The sequence below is a fragment of the Hippichthys cyanospilos genome, chromosome 10 (genome assembly GCF_059441005.1).
Source record: "Hippichthys cyanospilos isolate Australia breed blue-spotted pipefish chromosome 10, RoL_Hcya_1.0, whole genome shotgun sequence".
Lineage (NCBI taxonomy): Eukaryota > Metazoa > Chordata > Actinopteri > Syngnathiformes > Syngnathidae > Hippichthys > Hippichthys cyanospilos.
This window is the reverse complement of record NC_142378.1, coordinates 7,609,387-7,627,365: the sequence shown is the minus strand read 5'-3', so window position 1 is coordinate 7,627,365 and position 17,979 is coordinate 7,609,387. Positions and strand designations below refer to the sequence as shown.

At 42.8% G+C, this 17,979-nt stretch overlaps 1 protein-coding gene across 3 annotated transcripts; it reads right to left on the bottom strand.

Moving 5' to 3' along the window:
- Window positions 1-3,468: 3,468 nt before the first annotated feature.
- Window positions 3,469-17,563, bottom strand: mindy4 (MINDY lysine 48 deubiquitinase 4). Of its 3 annotated transcripts, XM_088426430.1 has the most exons (19): window positions 17,302-17,563; window positions 16,892-17,011; window positions 16,282-16,369; window positions 16,140-16,158; window positions 15,813-16,068; window positions 15,554-15,747; window positions 15,430-15,482; window positions 14,360-14,466; window positions 14,170-14,286; window positions 13,998-14,089; window positions 13,736-13,837; window positions 13,151-13,214; window positions 8,005-8,070; window positions 7,152-7,219; window positions 6,977-7,040; window positions 5,937-6,098; window positions 5,369-5,549; window positions 4,557-4,629; window positions 3,469-4,304 (listed from the first exon to the last, which is right to left on the bottom strand). In XM_088426430.1, exons 1-19 carry the CDS (start codon window positions 17,359-17,361, stop codon window positions 4,256-4,258), a joined length of 1,935 nt encoding a protein of 644 aa, XP_088282556.1. In that variant the 5' UTR covers window positions 17,362-17,563; the 3' UTR covers window positions 3,469-4,255. The 3 variants fall into 3 exon arrangements, with proteins under 3 accessions (XP_088282556.1, XP_088282554.1, XP_088282555.1); XM_088426428.1 differs by having other exon boundaries at window positions 16,140-16,369; XM_088426429.1 differs by having other exon boundaries at window positions 5,369-5,465; window positions 16,140-16,369.
- Window positions 17,564-17,979: the final 416 nt, after the last annotated feature.

The following is a 17,979-nucleotide window of genomic DNA, read 5'->3' as shown; positions in this document are numbered from 1 at the left end:
TAATTTAATGTATTTTTTCAATTTTTTTTGAAAAAACAGGTCTGACACTTTATATTGATTTTTTTTGTGGAAAAAGATTTATTAATGATTAAGCAATTTCTTTTTGACAGCAAATTTCTTCTATGATCCAAAAGAGGACACTTTGAGAGTTTTATTTCTTTTTTTTTGTGGAAAAATATTTATTAATAATGAAGCAATTTCTTTTTGATAGCAAATTTCTTCTATGATCCAAACGAGGAAACTTTGAGGTTTTTTTTTTTTTGTGGACCAGTACAAATGGAGTTCGAAAGGGTCTAAAGTTGAACAAATCAGACACTTCTACTCCCAAATGCTTTGCACTGGTGAAGGCGTACTTGGCTGCAAAGATATTTCACGGGTAATACATCAATGAAAAAAAGGTTTCGAACCACTCTGCTCAACCATTCCAAAAAGTCTTAATCACCAAAGTTTTGTCCTCAACTTTAACCTCCATCAAAGCTCTTCTCCGCCACGTGACCATTACATGGGACCATAGGCAGGCAGCAGCGGTAGCTTCCGCTCCAGCTATAAAAGGATTAGACAGCTAAAAATACAACTTGCTCCTCATGGGGACACACTTGGGATCCCTTTCCCCTCCGTGCGGCCGGGGCACGGATACGCGGCGGTAATCTGAGGATATCGCTTATCTGGAGACAAACTGCCCGGATTGGGAGAGGAGACAGAAGATGCGCTGGGGAGAGCATGTGGGAGGGCTCTAACACAATTACACACAAGCATCAAACCTCCTCTGGTACCACTGAGAAATACCAGCGCAATAAATAGTCCATAGAAACCATTTCCTTCCTGTCAGTCTGCACCATGCAGCACCAAATCTTTATCCTGCCCCCATCAACAACAGCTGCATTTTTTTCATTCATTTTTGCTCCATGTACTTCCTCCAGAGTAGCAAAACATGCATGTTGTTTATGTTTGAGTCGTATTTTTGCGCCACATACTGATTCATGAAGCGCTTTGAGACTCCACTGTGAAGAAAAAAAAAAAAAAAAAGCAAGTGAAGTAATATTGAGTTAAAGCTGGGCAATGAATTGAAATAATTTGAATAATTTCCCTTTTTTATATGGAAGATCTGAAAATTAGCTAAGTTCAGATCTTACAAAAGTGGAAGAATGCTGAATGGATGATTTACACAACATTCTTACAATTGGTGCAAGCAACAAAAATTTGGCATTTTAAGGGATAGCCACTTTTCGTTTTATGGTTTTTTTTTTTTTTTACTGTTAAAAATGGCAAAATAAATGGACTATGCCTTTGACGTATTTTAGGGTTTTTAACAGTCAGGACATTCATTCCCAGATATTTAAGTATTAAATCGATACTTAAGTACATTTAGGACATTCATTTCCAAATACTTATATATTAAATCGATAGTTAATATCTAAGATTGGAATCTTTAAAAAAAAAAAAAGTGTAAATATGTCCCTAGCATTGAATGAGTTCAGCAAATTATGTACAAGCTTCTTATTTTTTTCCACAAGCTATGAATATGAAGTTTACGCTAGATCTATTTTTAGATCAGTATTCAATACTTTTGTTTGAATATCTTCTACAAGATTTTTTTTAAATGAAACAAATCTTTAATTAATGTTTGATGGGTTTATTTCTTTGATTAATTGTGTCGAATGATTGGAGAAAATTGAGATTTTATTTTTGGGCCACATTGCCCAGCCCTATATTGAGTTTATCAAATCCTTTCCTCATATGAATAAACCTCGCTGTTTAATGGCTTCCAAAGCATACAAACATTTGTAATTTGGTCAACTATTTTGGCTCCTCCTGAAACACTTGACACGCCAACGTTTCTGGCGAGATTACCACCAGTATATGACCTCAAACCTAAACAAGGATCCTCATGACGTATATTCCACTTCCTGTAATGTGCACCAGAAATTCTGAGGCAAATCTGAACACTTTAATCCAATTTAATAGTGCCCAAAGCCTCCCTCGAGCGTGACATTTTTATTTATAGCAATCACATTAGAGCTTTGATGGCTGTAAAGTCATCGTAGCCCCATTATTGATATACAGCATTTCTCAATAATTCCTAGCACAATATCTGCGTGACTCACCAATAATAAACAATCACTCAACATTACTACCACTTTCAAATAATGTGTTTTTTTTTTCCAGTGGAAACGCATGAACAGCACCTTTTGTCATCTCAAATGTACTCAGGAAGCTCGTGCACTGAGGAAAAAAAAAAAAAAAAAGAAACATGCATGCATGTGCCAGCTGCACCGTCTTTGATCCCATGAGCTGGAGGTGTTGGCACCAAGTCTTCTCACCACCCCCTCTGTGTGCCCCACAATGACACATATAGCCAGCATCTGTGCATAGTAAATTAATTTTCTTTCTCTCTTTTTGGAAACACAACTCTTATCCAAATTTTAAGAACGACTTTACAGAACTACTATCATCCAAGTTAAGTAGCCTGCACAGTCAAAAGAGAGCCAATTCAAGTGTTTGATAATATATTTCATTATAAAGATAATGCAGAGTGAGTTTAATGTTTATAGTTATGAATGTGTAGAAAAGTGTGATTTCATTTACCATAAATTTTAGACAATAAGCCGTAACTTTTTTCTCATGATTTGAGCCCTGCGGCCTATAATCTAATGTGATTTATAATCCATTAAGCAAGGAAAGTCATAAAAATGTTCTTGCCACATGTAAAACAATTAAGACTGTTTCTATGATATTCTTAAATTGTTCTTAGAACATTATGAAACATTCTCAATTGTAGCAAGGAAAATCATGTTAAACATTTCCTTGCCAAGTGAAAAACAAGACTGTTTCAGAATCAACAATTTAAGAAGAATAACAATGTTGTATGAGACCGATGAGATAAAAAAGAGCTGCTACCCGCACCCCCTAACAATATATATTTTATTTCAAGAAAAAAAAAAAAAAAAAAAAAAATATATATATATATATATATATATATATATATATATATATATATATATATACACATATATATATATATATATATATATATATATATATATATATATATATATATATATATACACATATATATATATATACACACACACACACACACACACACAAATACACTATATATAGTATACATACATATAAAGGATTTGTATGTCTTAATCATAACTTTGCACGATGATCTCCAGTACAGGAAATAAAAGCCATTTTTCCCTCTCTGATGGTGTCAATCAGAAGCATGATTGAAAATTGCAAAGACAGAATTCCTGATACAGCTCTTCACATCACAATAGCTTGCGCAGAGATCTGCTCAATGTATGTTGAAATTATTTTAACAAGTGACTCATCTACTATACAATGTATTTACTTATTACTCTATTTGAAACAATCTCAAGTATGACTGCATCAGGATGTTTTTTTTGTTTATTGTTTTGAAGATGGTGTATCGGTGTGTATTGAAATGCAAATTCAACATGTGATTTATTCATTTTATTACAGTGTGCGTTTCAGTGACATGAAAATAATGACAGAAACGTCAACAAACCCTTTGAGTAGTTGTATCATCTGTCATTCCCTTTCCTGTATTCAATACATGTAGTTCATGAGTTGTACATATATTAAGACAAAGTAAAAAATATTAGACATTGACAACATGGGAAAATGTACATTTTTCCAACCATGCTGAAGAGATGAGATATATCTTACATATTTTACAGAAAACTATAAACAATTATCTGAGCGTGAGAAATCCAGTTAAAGGCCACTGAGGTAAATAAGATATTTAAAAGCTGCTCCCTAACTACAAAAATAGAGAAAAAAAATGCATTTGTATAGTTTGATGTCAACTTCAACATCCCTAAAACAAATGTTTTTTTTCTTTTTACATGATTAAATGATCAAATCCGTAACAGAATGATAGTTTTTCTCATGGCACAAAAGGTTGTTAATATGTGCCCATGTTTTTTTATAATATACTTTTGATAAAAAAGAAATAAATTCATGAATATGCATTTGTATCCCCTTAGTGTTAATAACACTTGAAAATGATGAGTTTGTGTTTTTTTTTTTTCCTAATCAACAACGTCATTCAAGTAAGGGTGAGTTATGCACTCATATGATGAATCATCACATGATCAACCAGGGCATTAAGTAAAAGGAAAAACACAGGCACCAATGAGCATAACTAATAATGCATGCTGATGAAAAATAGATGGATTTGAATTTTTCATTATAGAAAAGCACTATCAAATCATTCAAGAGTTCAGAGAATGGGCTCTGTGTCATTCCAACTTACAAATGCATCTTTCCACCTGAAAAAGACAAAATAAATGATATGAAATTGTAAGAAATTTTGACAGCTAAGTCTGCCTTCTTATAACTCCTCCCTCCATAGTGTTAAGTATCTTCTCTTTCACGTGACTGCTCAGTTAAGACTTGTTTCAATTTGAAGCTTCAAATATAAAGAAACCCAAAAGTTGTTTTCCAGACTGTTTTACTGATCTTGCCTAAATCCTAAAAAAATCCACAACAGTGTATATTACTTCAAATACAAAGAAGCTCACCTCGTTCGAATGCAGAGGTCCAGAGGGGGGATTAGATCAGCATCTTGACAAGTCAAAGCCGTTTTACCAACGGCTAAAAATAGAAAGAAATTCAAACAATGTTTACATCTGTGTTTCAAAGATGTTGTGAAAACAATGCGATTCACTCCAATAACTGAGTTTATGTATTATCAAATCTAATTTAATGCCGTAGCAAAAACAGCACAGCTTTGTTTTCTAATTAAGAGCAAAGTAATTGGAATGTACAGTAAAGCAACTTGATGCTTAATTGTGTTATAGTGACTTCTGTGCAAAAATATCTTTATTTTGTTTTGTATGGATGTACACTGTCATTAACGATGCCATTCAGCAGATGAGTCCAAAACAAAAAAGATGATGTTACGCGATCTACCTTCCGGAATAAAATATGCCTGGAGATATCACGACAAATGCAGTTTATTAATCAGACACGGATGGCACAGCAAGTCTTTCTTATTTGCTTTTATCAGAAATTGTTTTGCGCTGGTTAGGGGGTAATTGGCAAATAAAGAAATAAAACACAAGTGTACATCATTCGGGAAAAAAAGTTGAGAATGACTGGCCTATTTTAATAGATTGAATTATAAACATACCACAAGGTATGATCCCAGTACACTTGGGAAGGGGCTAACAGTATTTCAAATACTGAAGATTTATTAGATTATTTTGCCATGAAAAAAAAGTCAGGGTTATAAGATATAAAGATACAAAACATATGGGGATCCAGGTATCTTAGGACACGTTCAAATTAATAAAATGTTAAAACTAACGAAAAAATAAAGATGTTTACTCACAGACAGTGAGCCGGATTTCTTCCTGCTGTTTGGCCAATCCGTCATAGTAGTACAAGTCAAACTCAGCACCGCTATCCTGATTTGTTAACAGCTCCCCCTGCAGGCCAAAGAGCACACTGAAATGGCTCTCACTGCACACAACCCAAATGGGGTAAAGGGGATTCTTCAGATAGTCTCCAACCTGAAAGAAAAGACATGAAAAAAAAACAAAAAATGAAGATGATAATGTCATGCTTGAAAAGCGCTCCCCTTAGGAAGCCTTTTATGGGAACATTACAGCAATCACTGACTGATTACAGTAATTGAATAATCTTAAATTTCTCATTCCTGCATCATTCACTGCTTGATTGCATTGAGCCAACAATAACAGTGCCAATTCTTTTTTTTCTTTGAAGATGATCATGATAGGGCAAATGTTTCCAGTTTGAAAAGTGAAGCAAAAAAATAGTGAGGTCTTTGACTTTCAAATTTCTCGTATCTTAATATTTATATTTATAATATAGTATTTGGTAGTTGTGTTTGTAAATCATACAACGTGACAGGCGGTGGTTGAGTTAATGTAGCTCACCTTAAAGATGTTATAGTGTTCAAACAAGGACAGAAGTCCAATATTAGAGTGAGCTTTGATTCCCTTGAGCAGCGTCGAGTTGCCGTTGCCCGAGTCCAGCTCCACGTCTCCGTCAAAGACGTTTGAAACCGCTCGTCCCACCAGCAGCAGGTTCACAAGCTCCTGGGCAACACAAACACCAAAAGCTAAACAAACAACAGACAAATAAATAAGGCCTAACTGATGATTAGTCAAAACATTGGCCAAAAACAATCATCCAAATGGACAATATTTGATTTTACCTTTATGGGAACTAACCATAACCATTACACATAACCGTTACTACACGTAAATACCCATAATCTTATACAGTATTCTTAAATATACATTGAGAAATTTGCGGACCATTATCCGGACCTGCCATTCGAAACATATATTAAGCAAACATGTGTTAAAGATGTTACTAGAAACAATCACGACATGAATTAATGCCCTTATTTATGTATTTAATTTTTATTTATAATTGACTCCTATTGACCCTTGCAGGGCAAATGTATATTACAGCACCACATTGGAAAATTATTAAGTATTATAATATTAAGGGAACACTGTGTATGTTTGGTGACTGGTATTGATTTGGATCTGTTATTAACCCTTTAATAGGCACCAAATTTATTTTGGCACACTAAGTTTAGATTGTTTACAACAAAACACTTGCTTGGGAATGAACTTCCAAATCATTAAACACATGAGATGTCACTGGAAAGGCACTAATGAGGACTAGAATATATTACAATAGCCTAAAATTCCTTTATTGTCATTGTGCAGCAGTCATACAAATTGAGGCAAAGACTAAGGAGAATAAAATGAGAATTAATAACTGTATTATTCAGTTCATGAGGTGCAATCAAAAACCTTTAACTGTCTCAAAAATCAACAGTGCTCCTTATCAGGCACTCCTTATGTATGGATACCGGATTGAACTGAGTTTGATATATTTGCGGTTAAAAAAAAGGAAACTGTGTATGTTTGTGGACAAAAAATTCCACATCATGTCATACCTGAGTACAATAGCCATGAGCGCCAATGAGCGTGGTGGTGGCCACGTCCATATCTTCTTTCAGTCTGCCAAAAGACAGCGTATTATTAGTTTTAAACAACATGTATTTTTTTAAATAGTATGCATACTTTTATACTATGTTTTGTATTTTATACTCTTATGTTAGTTTTCCATACTTATCAATAGATCGAGATAGGACAGCAGATAGGGTGAGCAGCAGACATCCCAGCTCCCCTGACTCAAACTGCATGAATAATGCAAGCGATAACAGTAAATTAGTATACAGTATTTGAAAGGAACACATTATGGACGAGTGAGCTTTTAATTAAATGTATAACAATAGTTGGGTCTGTGGAGAGTCTGTCCTCCTCTGAAGGGTGAATTTAAACTGCCCAGAAGGTACGTGTATAAAGTATATGTCAGGTGAAGAAGTAAAGACTTTTTTTTTTTGCCCTGGCTTTGTCGTGGTTGTAATGATAAGAAAAGGTGTATTTCTGCAAACAAAGTGTGTTATTTGAAGTTACAATCATTTTTGATAAAATAATGTTTTCATACCTTCTATATTTAGTAAGAAACCAATGTTTTAATTATGAAAAAGTGCATTATTTACCTTTAATTAAAAATGTGAACTCAATTACGGGAGACATAACTTAAGAAACGGCGGCTCGGTGGGGCAGTGGTTAGCACGTCCGCCTCATGGTTCAGAGACCAGAGTTCAAATCCACCTGGCTTCAGCCTTCCAGTATGGAGTTTGCATGTTGTCCCCGAGCCCGCATGGGTTTTCTTCGGGCACTCCGGCTTCCTCCCACATTCCGAAAACATGCATGGCAGGTCTACTGGACGTACTAAATTGTCCTTAAGTGCGATTGGGTGCGTGAATGATTGTTTGTCTATGTGCGCCCTGCAATTGGCTGGCAATGAGTTCAAGATGTCCCTTGCTTACAGCCCAAAATCAGCTGGGATAGCAACCTGCAACCCTTTTGAGTACTGTAGAAAGTAGATAGCTGGATGACTTAAGAAATGTTTCACCTGCTCAATGTTTTGCTCCAGTAGCAATTGCAGATTTGTAATGCTGTCCACTGTAAAACAGCTTATCTAAAAAAAAAAAGAAACATAATAAAATTAATAAAAAATGGATTGATTGACCGAAGAATAGTACACATCGTACAAATCCTGCAAGCGTATGTAAACTTACGAATACAACATGATAATGAAATACCCTTGACTTAGTTCATCAATGTTTTTTTGTTTCATTTTGTTTTTTACTGAATTACCCCGAGTAAATTCTGATTAGATTGGCTTCCACACCTTCAGGAACGCCCTATGTCTGTCAGTATGCCTGCAGGGATCCAAAAATAACACTATATCCAACTTTTCACAACAGAGTTTTCATTAAGTCATGTTTGGTGTCACGGGGGTGCACGGCGGGTGTGAACGCCGGCGTGGTTGCGGAGGACCCAAAAGCAGGGGAGCGTCGGGACAGGAGGTTGATGAAATCCATGTTTATTAATACAACGAACGGGAACAAAAAGCGGGAAAAACAGAACGGCAAAAACTAAGGGCGCAGGCAAGCTGGAAAAACGGAAAACAAACACTACGGGCAGGCTGGCAGGAATACACGAAACTGATGGGCGAGACGAGACGGGACTACAAGACGACAATGACCTGACACGACAGAGACAATGATCCGACACGGGCTGTAACAGACACTAGGCTTAAATACATTCACAAACTAATCAAACTAACACATGGCAGCTGGGCAGGGACAACAGGCAAAGGGAGCAGATTGGAGGACACGAGGCGCAGGTAACAGACAGGTGGACTAAATCAAAACTAACGCAGGCAGACGCGACAGGGGCAGAAACCGGAACTATAAACGTAAACAGAAACAGAACCCCTCAAAATAAACCCACAACCCAACAAACCATGACAGAACCCCCCTCTCAAGGGACGGATCCCAGACGTCCCAAAACAAACCGACAAGCAACCAAAACCGAGGCAGGGTGGGCGGAAGGGGGACCGGAGGAGGGCACAGGAGAAAAACAAAAACAGTCCAAAGGCACCCCTGGTGCCAAACGGGATGCACCCGAGGGGGAAAGTCCAGAGGACGACCCGGTCGCCAGAGCGAGTCAGGCGGGCGACCCGGTCGCCAGACGAAAGGTGCCCTGCGGGGCGAATCAGGTGGGCGGCCCGGACGCCAGACAAGAGGCGCCCGGCGAGGCGAATCAGGCGGGCGGCCAGGACGCCAGAGCAGATGTGCCCGGCGGGCCGAGTCAGGTGGGCGGCCCGGACGCCAGACAAGAGGCGCCCGGCGAGGCGAATCAGGCGGGCGGCCAGGACGCCAGAGCAGATGTGCCCGGCGGGCCGAGTCAGGCGGGCGACCTGGGCGCCCGATGGCGAACAGCAAGCCACCCCAGGTAGGCTTGTATCCCGGTTGCCCCTGAAGATCGGCAGGCGGGGCGTCAGGCGAGAGCGGAGACGTCAGCAGGGCGGCGTCAGGCGAGAGCGGAGACGTCGGCTGGACGCCGTCAGGCGAGAGCGGAGGCGTCGGCTGGACGCAGTCAGGCCAGAGCGGAGACGTCGGCTGGACGCAGTCAGGCCAGAGCGGAGACGTCGGCTGGACGCAGTCAGGCCAGAGCGGAGGCGTCGGCTGGACGCAGTCAGGCCCGAGCGGAGGCGTCGGCTGGACGCCGTCAGGCCGGTGCGGAGGCGTCGGCTGGACGCCGTCAGGCCGGTGCGGAGGCGTCGGCTGGACGCCGTCAGGCCGGTGCGGAGGCGTCGGCTGGACGCCGTCAGGCCGGTGCGGAGGCGTCGGCTGGACGCCGTCAGGCCGGTGCGGAGGAGTCGGCTGGACGCCGTCAGGCAGGTGCGGAGGCGTCGGCTGGACGCCGTCAGGCAGGTGCGGAGGCGTCGGCTGGACGCCGTCAGGCAGGTGCGGAGGCGTCGTCGGGGTGCCATCAGGGAACAGCCACTGGGTGCAGACCACAGACACGAGTGAGAGCACAAGACTGACCTGGGACAGGGGCGACCACAGGGAACCGTCTGGCATCTCTGTCGTCTGCGGCAATGGTGGCATGGCTGACAGCTCAGGCGACTGCGGCTGCCGCGCCGAGGCTGGCGGCTCAGGAGGCTGTGGCAGCGGCGCAGAGGCTGGCGGCTCAGGAGGCTGAGGCGCCGTGGCTGGTGGCTCAACAGGCTGAGGCTGCGGCGCCGTGGCTGGTGGCTCAGGAGGCTGAGGCAGCGGCGCAGAGGCTGGCGGCTCAGGAGGCTGAGGCGCCGTGGCTGGTGGCTCAACAGGCTGAGGCTGCGGCACCGTGGCTGGCAGCACTGGGAACGGCAGGCTGGACAGAGACAGCCACTGGGGGCCAATCAGAAACGGCGGGGATGCCAGGAGACTGACTTGGGATGACTGAGGCAGACAGGCGACTGGCTTTGGAGTCAGACGGGCGACTGGCTTCGGAGGCAGACGGGCGACTGGCTTGGGAGGCAGACGGGCGACTGGCTTGGGAGGCAGACGGGCGACTGGCTTGGGAGGCAGACGGGCGACTGGCTTGGGAGGCAGACGGGCGACTGGCTTGGGAGGCAGACGGGCGACTGGCTTGGGAGGCAGACGGGCGACTGGCTTGGGAGGCAGACGGGCGACTGGCTTGGGAGGCAGACGGGCAGGGTTCACAGAGCCTGGGGTCCGGCTCGCAGGGTGCACAGAGGCCGGGGGCCGGCTCGCAGGGGTCACAGAGGCCGGGCGCCGGCTCGCAGGGGTCACAGAGGCCGGGGGCCGGCTCGCAGGGGTCACAGAGGCCGGGCGCCGGCTCGCAGGGGTCACAGAGGCCGGGGTCCGGCTCGCAGGGGTCACAGAGGCCGGGGTCCGGCTCGCAGGGGTCACAGAGGCCGGGGTCCGGCTCGCAGGGGTCACAGAGGCCGGGGTCCGGCTCGCAGGGGTCACAGAGGCCGGGGACCGGCTCGCAGGGGTCACAGAGGCCGGGGACCGGCTCGCAGGGGTCACAGAGGCCGGGGGCCGGCTCGCAGGGTTCACAGAGGCCGGGGGCCGGCTCGCAGGGTTCGCAGAGACCGGGGACCGGCTCGCAGGGTTCGCAGAGGCCGGGCGCCGGCTCGCTGGGACAGGGGCGGTCTGCCGCCTTGGCGCTGGGACAGGGGCGGTCTGCCGCCTTGGCGCAGGGACAGGGGCGGGTAGCCGCCTTGGCGCAGGGACAGGTAGCCGCCTTGGCGCAGGGACAGGTAGCCGCCTTGGCGCAGGGACAGGTAGCCGCCTTGGCGCAGGGACAGGTAGCCGCCTTGGCGCAGGGACAGGTACGGGTAGCCGCCTTGGCGCTGGGACAGGGGCGGGTGCCGCTTCAGCCCGCCGGCAGGAAGTTTGGGGAACAGAGACCGGTGGTACAGACGCGACAGGAGCTTGGGACAGGGTGCAAGGAGAGGGTGGTACAGGACAGGAGGAAGTAGGCAGGGCGCGGCAAGAGGGGGACACAGAGACAGGAGGGAACGGATCGGAAGGCTGAACAGATGGGTTCTGGTGGTCACTGGGGCGGTGGCCTTTTCGCGGGCCCCTCCACCGGCGGCCACGAAATGCCAACCGGGAGCCCACGAAAAGGTCACGGTCAAATAGGGGCTCTGAATCGGAGTCTTCGGACGAACTGTAAAAGGACTGGCCGGACTGATAGTCAAAATCTGAATCAAAATCATAATCAGAGGTGCACGGGCTCGAATACGGAATATGATAAAAAGTGTTGACGGAAGAGGGACGCGGGTAAACAAAATCAGGACCGGTACTGGAACGAAACGTGACGAAGGGAGGGCAATCCTCGATGTCGGAAAAATTAGACTCTAACGTGTAGTGAGGAGCGCGAGCAGGAGAGGAAGGGTGATCGGGTGTGCGGACAGAAGGTGAACTACGCAAATCAGAAAAATCGGAACTACAAAAAACGTGCGGGGACAGAATCGTGTCGTATGGGAGGTCGGAGGAACACGAGGGAAACGCGGAAGTAACAGACGCGGGGGGCGGATCAGAAGCGGGGACAGACGCGGACTCGGAGGGGAGAAACACGGAAGAAAAAACAAGAGGTCTCACACTGGGGGAACGGGGCTGACCGGCGGGCTGAGAACGGATGCGGGCGGGGCGGCGGCGTCGAGTCCGCCGACGCGGACTTCCCGCTGGGTCCTGTGCGGGTCGGATCATTCTGTCACGGGGGTGCACGGCGGGTGTGAACGCCGGCGTGGTTGCGGAGGACCCAAAAGCAGGGGAGCGTCGGGACAGGAGGTTGATGAAATCCATGTTTATTAATACAACGAACGGGAACAAAAAGCGGGAAAAACAGAACGGCAAAAACTAAGGGCGCAGGCAAGCTGGAAAAACGGAAAACAAACACTACGGGCAGGCTGGCAGGAATACACGAAACTGATGGGCGAGACGAGACGGGACTACAAGACGACAATGACCTGACACGACAGAGACAATGATCCGACACGGGCTGTAACAGACACTAGGCTTAAATACATTCACAAACTAATCAAACTAACACATGGCAGCTGGGCAGGGACAACAGGCAAAGGGAGCAGATTGGAGGACACGAGGCGCAGGTAACAGACAGGTGGACTAAATCAAAACTAACGCAGGCAGACGCGACAGGGGCAGAAACCGGAACTATAAACGTAAACAGAAACAGAACCCCTCAAAATAAACCCACAACCCAACAAACCATGACAGTTTGGCGCTTTTTAAAGCTCCAGTAAGACACGTCTTTGGTGGTTTTAGCCACAAAAGTGCCATTCACATTTCAACAATTGGCTCCAGATGGATCTCCAGTGGCCACTTGTAATGTGACCTCCGTGTTCTTTGTGCAAATAAGTACGATCATCGATCTCTATTTGGAGAGATAATATTTGGTCTTCAAGGACATGAGTTAGCGTTAAACTTGCTGTCCTTCAAATTACACTCCTCCTCCGGCTGTCCGTAGCTATAACATGCCCCCCCCCCCCTCTGTAATGATCATTTAATGTATTCATTTTTAATAAAAAACGGTCTAAATCTTACATATTGTCACTTTAAGAACTAATATAAACAATTTCTAATATTTTTAATGAACAAAATGCCCAATGTTTGTGCTTTCAAAAGTCAGTTTTACCATAAATAGTATAGGGATGGTCCCAAACACGTTATTACCTTTTCAAGCACTCCTTCAGATTTATACTGTCCACTTGGAGTGAAAAGCATCCTTCCTGAATTTCTGTTTTCAAACAAAACATTGTGAAAAGTTCATGTTCAGACTAAAATGGTGGTAGATCATTAGAACCAATGTCCACTTTGCATTACAAATACTGCAAAGTAGGCATTGGTGCAACTAGGGCTGCAGCAATGGAGTGTTTTTGGTATTTGGATATCCAACATAAAATCTAAATCGAAAAGCAAGAATTTGAGTAAAATTGAAAAATATCACAGAAGACCACATAACACATTTCCACTTAACTACGAATGACTAAGTTTAAGGAATTTTGATCAACATTTTTTTTAACTTAAATTTAAACTTGACACTACGCTACATTCTTCTACCTCTCTCCCCATAAATTTTAGCCTGTGAGAAAAGTTTGCTGAAACAACACATTTGAACCAGCATGATTTGTTAAAAATTGATCAGTAGGATCCAGTAGGACCAATAGTTGCAGTAGAAAGACTAGTGAAGCTGTTACGCTGTATCACACTGCTCGTTTCAGCCCCTAGCTAAAAGAGAATTAAAAAGTAGGTTCTTACATTGCTACCGTGGCTTGTTTTTCCTCACCGGCCCTCCACAGGACTTCGGCCATAGCTAAGACCAGACATTTTCTTCTGGTTGCATTTGTCGGTCTTAATCCCCTGAGAACAAAGTATTGCATGAGTTAAAAAAAAGAAAAAGCTTTTCTGGGTCATTGTAATCGAATACTTAAGTTCAATAGGGCAAATAGCTACAAAATGAGTAGCAGTTTTTTAAAACACAGCATAACAAAATAAAACATATTGAAGGGTAATAACATACTGTAGTCTTGTATTATTACTGTCTATGTTTTCAAAGAGAAGTTTCTTTAGAACAAAAGCTTGGATGGAAGCCAGAACCCCACAAGGACCACCCTAGAAAACAAACACACAACATATTAAGAACACAGCATAAAACAAACATATTTTGTGTCAATAAAAGTAGAAATGGCTACCCTTTTCTGCACCATTCCATATCTTAGGTCATGCGTTTCAGAGAAGGTGAAACCCTGATTTCTCCACTCAACGGGGAAAATTTTGAGACTTGAGCCAAGAAGAACAGATTTCAATTCCTGGAAAGAGCAAAAGCAAAAATAAATCATTAAAGAATGAATGCATCTTCGGCCTTTATGTTAAATCAACAACCGAGGCAGTGTGTTGCTCCATTGGACGGATTGCGTAGCTGTTCGCGGCAGTTGTGGTGTTCTCAAAGGACATTTTGGAAAGTTCTGGCAGCTCATCATCAATGTCATCTGAAAATAAAAAGAATAAATGTGCCATCAGCAATGACAGATCAAAAAGCTTTATCCATCCTTCTAACCAATCACAATCACACCTGTGGACAGGTTAGCATCTTAATGTTCATGTTTTTCAAATGTGGCGGGAAAGTTAAGTACACAGTCAAGTTTTTTTCTTGCTTTGATTTGTAAGCAAAAAATTGAGTTATTTATATGACAGTACTCGAAGGTTTTCTGGGTTTCATTTTGTGACACTTTCAATGTGACCTTGAGGACACTGACGTCAATGTCAGTTGACGGCAAAAGACGATATAATTCTAAAATGGGTGCTCTTGTGAATATTGAAAGCAGGTGGCTTAATCTGCTCAACTATTACCCACAAACACAATATTATTCAGAATACCGTGTTTAGATTTGTGGGGACACATAAAACAGTATTGCAAAGAAAATAGGAAACAAACAAAGGGAAACAAATAATACCAGCTTTGTAACAGCAATAGATACTTGAACACAAATGGCGAAACAACATATATAGACATATAAAATTGTACTTATAATTGTGTATCTTTATTCTCTATACAATACAATAAAAAAGGGAAAAATAATTCTTAGAAAAGAATTAATCTTTTTTTTTGTGGAGCCGGGAACAGATGCTTTCATTTCTATTTATTTCAATTGGGGAAGATGATTTGAGCTAAAAGCATGGTCATAGACTTAACTCATCAAAATCCAAAGACATATTTATAAGTCGACCTATTCAAGACATTTCATCCCAAGTATGTATTTGTTTGTTTATTTATATTTCAAATTACAGTGTAAACAGGAGTCTGAAAATACTGACACTGACCTCAATCTGAAATTACTGGAGAATACCCACACTAGCTTGGGTAGAAGACAAATTCCAAACACAACGCTATGGCCAAAATTTGAACCCAGAATGTTTCATCTGTAACACAAATGACTGATACAAACACTTACCTAACACCAGCTCAGACATTTTTTTCACATTTGGCTCTGTCCTAGATTTAACTCTGAGAAAGAAAACAGAATTATCAGCAAAGAAAATAGTTCAACAACCTGCAATTGAAAAGAAGGGATGTACATTTTTCTGTCATATCTGCCTTGTCCCTCTTTGTCCAAGCTCTTTGCTTTTTCTGTAGCCTCATATTTGAATACTTTTTGTTGTAAACTGTTCCCCGGCAGTGCATCCCAAGACGGCCTGTGCGCCTCTTCGTCTTTCTTAAGCAGCAGCTGGGGCGTGACCACTTTTCGACTCTGCCTTTGTTTGGTCGACTCCTAAAACAAAAGTGATCATGATCAATGCGTCTCGATTAGAAAATTCATTTAACATTTGACGTTACCGGGAGGGTGCTGGCTATCGGCCCAGTCATCATTCCGCGTCTAAGTGGATTTGGCCGGCTCCTTTGAAGGACTTCATTGATGGGAGGCTTCTTTTCAGTTTCACTCATAAGGCGATGACTACCTTGCATAGACGACATCTTAGAATGGCCATTTTCTGCAGAGGCATTTAACCATGAGCTGGTTTCGCTTTGGTTCATGAGTCTCTCTTCATCAAGTGACACCCAACAAGGGGGGGACGCTTCTTTGTCCTGTGAACTGTGAGAGAATTCGCATTTAGTTTTTGGTCAAACGACACATGAAACTTAATCAACAACTTCATTATTTACCTTAATTTGCTGTGGTCACCTGAAATTAAAGACATCGTGCTATTTTCAGAGTAACTTTCATTTATTTCCGATGCCGTTTTCGCAGGAGCATGACAAATTGGGCTGATAATTAAAGCAGACTGCGGAGAATCACTTTCATCACCTTCACAGGCCATCTTCTTATCTTTGTGACCTTCAACGTGATGTTTTACAATGATCTCAAGTAACGTCCTCAGAGGCGAATTTTGAACCTGTATAGACACATACATCGTTATATGGATGGATGCAAATGATCTTCTAAATCTACCAGTTCTGCAGTGCATGGAGAGGAATCTGTCAGTGTGATTCCTTTGTATTTTTTTTGCCACCACAGTGTCCTGCAGAGGATTATGTCTGTACTTGATTTTTCATTAATCTTGTGACACAATGCAATTCTCACCTAACCTGCATAATTTATTCTACCTTGATGATATTTGCTCAAGTCTGGTGCAAAAAAAATCGTATTCAAAGTTGAAAATGGAATGAATCTAACATTGCGAAATGTTAATATATTCATTAATGGTTTGGCTGTTTGTAAAACGTGTTACATCCCGTATAAATATGCAAAATGTCCTAGGACTCCAATTTATTCCTCATTTAAAAAAATACGATTTGTAAATGTACTCACTGGCGAAATCGAGATTTTGTGTGGCACAATTCTAGATGAGTTGTTTAAATACGTGCTTATACTAGTCACTAATTGTAGGATTTCAGCACGTTATTGTGGTCTATACCTTGTTTGCTCTGTACAGCTCCTCAATGTGCAGAACTTGTCTCAAGTGAGATCTATTGTTGATACTGGACTGCGTGCGTGGACGCTCTTCATCCATGCAGGCGATCGTCCTCTTGAGTCCCTGCACGTAAATTGAACAGTGTGTACGTATAATAATGCATAACGTAAAAATCCCCCACTGTCAATTCAATTCTCCAGTTTACTATAAATAACACACAGTATCACGGCTACTTCCACGTTTAATTTGTTGAGTTACCAAGCTTTTAATGACACGTCAAATTAGAACCGAACCCCAGACAAGCGAACGCAGAATTAAAATTAGCATCACAACAATTTAGCATGGCTAACGTTGGTGGCTATATGTGATGTAGAAATGTCTTTTTTTGTGTCTCTAGGAGGTGTCTAATGTACCTTTCTGCTCAGATATTCCCGCACGAGGGACGCGGACACTTCTTCCACACAAATGACCATCGCTGTGGGAAAAACGGAGCCAGCTTTGCTACGATATAGCACACAAGAGGCAGACGACTCGCTTGGCGTTTAATACTGGGCCGTGTGAAGTGCGAAATCACACACGCTCATCATTCAATAGGTCTCACAAATTTGAAAAAAAAAACATACAAAACAAAACTCCGCTCTCGTACATTCGGAAAAGAAGTCTAGTAGGCGTGGTTTTGTGGTGACGAACGTTTGCGTACTGCGTCACAGCACGTGCGCGTCCTTGTCAGCTTCGCAAACACTTCCGCCTGTCGTCTTTATACGATATGGAAAACTTTAAAAAGTTCCCGCTTATCTTAATACATATTATTAATGCACTGTAATGCATTCAAAACAATGGAATGCAGTTTTTAAGGGATTGCGCTCGACTGTTTCCGGCTGATGCGCGCTCACGTTCGTTACCATGGTGATGATAATATGGCCGCGGTCGTAAAAACGTTAAAAAATGAAGCTAACAAGTACAGTGCAGTACCATGTTTTGTTTGACGCCTATCAATACTGTAAAAAAAAATTAAAAAAACAAAATAATGGCTTATTTTATTTAGCTTATCTCCCTATAAAATGGTTGCTTGGTTTCCCAAAGGGCTCCAC

Coding starts and splice junctions, on each gene's coding strand:
- mindy4 (XM_088426428.1), bottom strand. CDS start 17,361: ATGGTCATTTGTGTGGAAGAAGTGTCCGCGTCCCTCGTGCGGGAATAT. Junction 16,370..16,891: donor AGCTGTACAGAGCAAACAAG/GTATAGACCACA, acceptor GTGTCTATACAG/GTTCAAAATTCGCCTCTGAG. Junction 7,220..8,004: donor TGGAGCAAAACATTGAGCAG/GTGAAACATTTC, acceptor TTATTCATGCAG/TTTGAGTCAGGGGAGCTGGG.